We start from the raw sequence: 5,873 nt of genomic DNA, 5'->3' as shown, positions 1-5,873 counted from the left end.
GGACAGAAGATAAAGCACAGCCAGACTCTGCTTTAGCTGGGCTTGAAGAGGTTGGGAGCGCAGAGTGATGGGTGCTTGCAGACTTACCTGTCTCCCTAAAGCAGCTCCTGGTTTTATGTATCCCCTAGGAAAAACCCTTAGGGAAGCCCATGGGTTTGACTGGGCTCTCAGCAACAAGTGATGAGGATCCTACAGGTATAGCACGTGGTGGGAAAGGCTTGACTACTCTTAGGTGAAGCCCCTCTTACCCGTCTTTCCCTCGGTTATGGATCGCCAGCTCCTCCACAATCCCCTCCTCCTCCTTGAAGTTCTCCCAGTCCAGTTTCGATTTCTCCAGTGTGCTCATCTTCTGCTTTTTGGAGCCGATCTTCCCTAGGAGGCTGCTCATGCCGCTCGGCCTCTTCACCCTGATGGAGAGAAGGGAGCAAACGTTACTTAGAACGGCTTCAGCTCGCCATGAAAACCAGAGCTGAGAAATATCACGCGTGACAGTGGTGGCCTCGACGGTGGCGAGCCACCTCCGCCAAACAGATGGCCACCAACTCAGGGCAGCTTGCCGGCAGCAAGGTCACGCTTCCCGCAGGTCCCGCTCCGCCGTTCCCCTGGAAGCAGCCGAGTTCATTACACACGTATCTCGAGTGCCGGCTTTTCGTGAAAGGGCCTTTTCATTTATCTTCTTGAGAGAACAGAAAGCTTTCAGGCCAAAAGAGATCATTAAATCATCTAGTTTGACCCCCTGTATACACCAGGCCAAGCCATTCCACTGATCACCTCCGTGCTAAGCCGAGCTCTTTGTCTTCGGTTTAAAGTGGTGTTTGCTGGAAGGGATCCAGCCTCAGTGCGTCACCAGCGCTGACACCACATCTAGGAATTAACCATTTCGTTGGCATCAATGCGCCTGTTTGCAGCTTGGTTTTGTCAAGCTTTAGGTTCTGGTTGCTGCGGCTTTATTCTACGAGTACTTTTGGCGTCTCATTAGTAGCGTACTCATACACCATCACAAACTTACATCTCATGTTTTCCTTTTTACAAACAGACGGGTTTGTAAATGTGTTTTGTCCCCCTGTTTACTTTTCAACCACATGTAACTCCCTCTCCTGATCACCCACAATCTGTTTCTGTCCACGGATCGCTCGAACCCCATGAATTACACCCGTCACGCCGCACGGGACCCTGCACCACCTCCCAGGTCCCTCTTCCGCAGGGAGACCACGTCAGCCTCCTCCTTCTCAGACCGAAATCCCACCCGCATGGTGGGGGCCCCCCTTGAATCTCCCCTTTACGCTGGGAAGTGCACACACTGGGGACGGGTCAGTGGGGTCGCTTGCCCAGGAAGACAATTCTCAAGGCTAGGAACCTGTAAAATAAACTTGGATTAACCCCTTCCTAAACCAACCCCCCAGGAGGGGGGAGGCAAACAGCATCCCATTGAACTCGGTGTTTACACGCATTCCAGAGATAACTTCAGGTCTGGGGAGGGAAGCCGGAGAGAGGAAATGGTTCTCGTTCCTGAGAGACGGAGGAATTTGGGGGAAGGGGGTGAGGAAGGCAGTCAGGTGAGCCATGGTGGGCTGCTCTCCGGCACGCTCCCGCCCAGGGGTGGCCGTTGTTGGGAATGCGTCCAAAGCTGTCCTTATCGGCTCATTAGCACGGTTTATGCTTCGATAATTTGCAAGTCTCTAAAGGAAAATAATTCTGCGGTTTATAAGGAATTAAATCAAAGAGGACGACATCTTTGTAAGCCTCAGCCAAAGATTCTCAATGCAAGAATGGCTGCCCACGGTCACTTGGGCTTGCAGCTTCCTGACATAGATATATTTCGGCTACAAACCCTGGATTAAGGGCATCTTGGCAGGCTCCATGGCCTGCCCCTCCTCACACTGCCCAGCCAGAGAAGACGACATGTCTGAGGACCTGACTTTCTTAATTCTTTCAACCCCTGCCCACCAGTGCAGCACGTGCCGACGGCCAGCACTCGTCACCCTGCGAGGACACGGAGCGAGTTGGATGCTCTTTTGATCACCTTTATCCCCTGAACGTCTCGTCAAGACATCCACTGCCCTCACGTCGCCATCGCACAATAAAACCTTGATCCTCGTTCCGCCTCCGATGCTCCCTTACTTGTCAAGACACGATGGCTCCGGGTATCCTTAAAGATGCTCCAAGACGGATCTAGAGAAGTGCTATGGTTGAGGCAGCCGGCAACGCTGCTCTCCCTCCAGCCTGGCAGGCAGAAGGTGTTTAAATCCACACCAGGTATTCGATAACATGTTTCTCTGGACACACTGAACTCCCCAGGCTCACACTTACAATTTCACCTGCCTTTGCAGTGGGAGAAGCAGGGATGTGGGAATGGAGGGTGCTATCCCTTGTCTCAAGATGTCTCCTGAATGGTTTTGGGGGTAAAGATCCCCAGTGGCACAAGAGCCACCTCACCTGTCGGAGGGTACCCACAGCTCACCCGCACACACCAGCTCTCCCGTGGGTGGGAGCCTACAGCCACCGCACAGCTGCCAGGCCACACGCTGCAAAAAACACAGCACGTAGCCGGGAAAAAACCCACATGAAGCCATTTCAGGGTGTCTCCTGGGTGTGTCAGAGGAATGTCTGCCCCGCAGGGTGACAAGCAGGCTCAGAGGCAGGCTGGCACACGCCGAGACACGCAGAGCCAAGTCGGGGCAGGGGCCAGGCTGGGCTGTCCCACACGTCCCTGCACGAAACGCAGCCCGGGATGTGCCGACAGGCAGCTGTCTTCCCCAAACCACGGCGGAGGGAAGGGAATCAAAGGCCGGGCGGTTTGTGGCCAGAGGTGGGAGCAGAGGCAGCGGAGGCTCCCCAGCAGGGAGCAGGGGCTGCAGGGTAGGCGAAGGTGGCGCGTAATTCCTGGCGTAAATCAACAAGGTCTACGCGTACGCATCCATCTGTAGCAGTGCTCGAGGCCGCTGTATCCCCTCTTGACCATGGATCTTAGGAATGTCCCTTAAAAGATACAATTCACCCCACATTTGAGGCTACAGAGTCTAGGCTGTCAACTTGGACCTCCATCGAGGGCTTCCAAATGGCCCCAAGAACACCTGCAAGTCAACGGTTCCTTCAAGGCAAGGGAACCTAATGAAGCAGGGCAGCCTATGCTACACCCTCATGTTGAGGGCTGCTCCAAAAATAATATCCTGCCTTAGCCTGGTGCTGGAGATGGGTCCTGGGCTGGATGACCTGGCTCTGCTCCTGCCCTGTTTGCAGCAGGACCGAGCCTGGGGCCAGGCACGGGCTGCAGGACGTGTTCGAGTCTGCAGGCGCCGAGTCCTCCCTCCGCGCTGAGCCTTTCATCACCCTGAATAAATCCAACGGCAAACCTGGGGGTGGGAATTCCTACGCTTGTGCCAAAATGAAGTAAATGAGAGGCATTAAAGTCCAATTAAAAACTTGCTTGGCCTTAAATGCCTCATCTGTTCAAAAAGCAAGTAAAGGGGCCTGATTAATTGCATTCAGTGCCAACAAGAGGAATTATTACCCTTTTTGTACTCATTAAGGGTATCTGCTGTGGCATCTTTAATCACCAAGGCATTTAAAAGAGAGAAAGTAATTTGCTAAGACATAATGGATCCCGGGGATGAGAATCAGGACAATCGCCTATTTAGGACACATCTCTTCCTTTCCACGATTAAAAAGCATGGCCCAAATCAGCCCCTGAACCAGCAAATACGTGTGCTGGCGAGCTCTGCCGTGGCAGGGAGATTCCCCGGCACCCATAAAGTGGCACTGCCACACGTCATCAGTCCTGGTTTGTAACACGAAGGTTGGCAGAGTCCAAAAAAATGCGTGCCTGCTTCTGAAGATGTAGACTTCCTCACAAGCTTCATAAAAGAATCTTCAAGCCACAGGAAAACAGGGCTACAAAGGTCTCGGAGCACGTCCCACTGGCCAAAGCCAGATGAGTTCCAGAGACGGGTGCTCTGGAGGCCTCCTGACCCCGACCCCACACGCACCAGAGGTTTCGGTACTTCATCAGCCTTTCACTTACGTAAGTTTTCCCCAATGACTACATTTCCTTGCTCAGCCCATGACTTGTTATCTTATTCCTAGTAGCTCCCAAGCACAGATCATTCTCTCACTTTTCGCAGCAGCTTTTTACGTCTTGGAAGGCTTTTCATATTCCCCTCCCTGCTCAGCTTGCTCCTTCCTAGACTAAACAATCCCGGGTCTTTTCAAGCCTTGCTCATTGCTCACGGTTTCCAGCCCACTGACCACTCTCACTGCTCTCCCCGCTATTGGCCCATGTCTTCCTTGAAAAGCAGCATCCAAAATGGGAAAAGAAAGGGCTCCAGCCACGGCTCTACCGGCACGGGGAGCAAGGAGGAATGCTTCAGATGCCTTGCGAAGCACGCAACTCCTTACACAGCCTCCGATGACGTGTGCCTTTTTCACAACCGTGTGACAGCGTTGAATCATGCTGAGCCTGTGATTCACTGAGATTTCTGTCCACTCCGCTGCTGCCAAGGCGGTTATTTCCTTCTGCGATCAGTGCGGAAGATCGCTGCTGCCCGCAAGCAGAGCTCCGCGCTGGCCCTTCTGCACTGCTCCTCCTGCTGTTCCTCCTGTTCCCGCGACGTCGCCTCGGATGCTTTTGTAGATCAGCCTCTCCTATTCACAACAGCCGTGCCGCAGCTGTCAAAGAGCAACGTGGGGAAAGTCTTTGTCAAAGACCCTTGGAGACAGTTTAGCAGCTGAGCCAGCACCAGTTGGCTGAACACGACCAAGCAGGCAGGATCCACCAGAGCCGAGAGTACAGGAGCTGCTGCTCCCGTTGTCCGACTCCCACAGCTGAAGGGTGCCCAAAGGACACCTACATGGGTCGGACTGACGTATCCTACGCTGTCTGCTCCCACAACGAAACGTTTTGGGTAATGCTCACGTATCGATCGAGGAGCCAGAAGCGTCCCCAGCTCCAGCCTGACCTTCCACCCTGTGCTGCTTCTTTGTCCGCTGTGTACAATCCTCCTCGCGGTCACCAACACCAGCTTCTCTAGTAGGAAGGTCCCACCTCTGTTCCCTAATCAGTACTTGTAAGAAGGGCTCAGTTCGTAAGAAGCAAACACTGCAGGCAAAACAGGACGCTACTAATGCGCAGCTAACACCCCAGCACGCTCCCACCCGCCTCTTGTTGGGCCGGGTTTTAGGGAAATTAACGTGAGCAAATGCCCTTCAGAGGACAGGCACTGATGTACACAAATCACGAGTGGGACACTCGTCTTCTCTCCCTTAACAGGATCCAGCCCCCTGGGCCCCTGCTGACCAGAACGGTTAATACCCTATTTTGTTAACGAGGATCTGGTGATAAAGTGGCTGCTGGACCAAGCAGTGCATTTTTTTAGATGATGCTGATTCCACCCAGACATCCCGCACACCCTGCAGCTACATGGTGGGGGAGACAAGACAGCGGAGTCCCTTCCAACCTCCGGCATTCTGTAATTTTCTCTGGCCTCACCGCGGGCTTTTGCACTTCCCAGAGCAGATAATTTGGAGCCGGGCACTCCGCCTTACAGCACACACCCAAAACACTTGGTGACTCTCCATGAGGCACTGCAGAGCGACCTTTCTTTTGGTAGAAATAAATCTGGACTCCCAGAGATGCCGTGATTTCAGCAGAAGGAAATCCTGCGAGGCCAGGAGAGGCTCCGGATCTCCTGCCCCAGCCTCCGTACGCAGATTATCAAAGAAATCACCTGTCACGCTGACGCTTCGACGGCAGGGATGAGGGTGAGAAACCGTCGCTCGGCGATGGGAAGAGCACGAGGTTTTGTAAATGGGGATGTCTGCTCCTGCCACGAACCACTGCAAAGCCGAATAGTTTCCTTAACGGCAGGGGAACGGTC

At 53.6% G+C, this 5,873-nt stretch overlaps 1 protein-coding gene across 1 annotated transcript in view; it reads right to left on the bottom strand.

Annotated features, from left to right (window-relative positions):
* Nucleotides 1-248: 248 nt before the first annotated feature.
* Nucleotides 249-5,873, bottom strand: part of CFDP1 (craniofacial development protein 1) — a gene marked incomplete at both ends in the record, with an annotated part of 52,903 nt that continues 47,278 nt past the window's right edge. Inside the window, one exon of the mRNA XM_009871549.1 lies at nucleotides 249-407. Coding sequence (XP_009869851.1) covers nucleotides 249-407 — 159 coding nt within the window. The remainder of the gene's footprint in view (nucleotides 408-5,873) is intronic.

Source organism: Apaloderma vittatum, unplaced genomic scaffold (genome assembly GCF_000703405.1).
Source record: "Apaloderma vittatum isolate BGI_N311 unplaced genomic scaffold, ASM70340v1 scaffold25280, whole genome shotgun sequence".
NCBI classification, from domain to species: Eukaryota; Metazoa; Chordata; class Aves; order Trogoniformes; family Trogonidae; genus Apaloderma; species Apaloderma vittatum.
The sequence above is the reverse complement of the archived record's forward strand: the minus strand, read 5'-3'. Positions and strand labels throughout refer to the sequence as shown.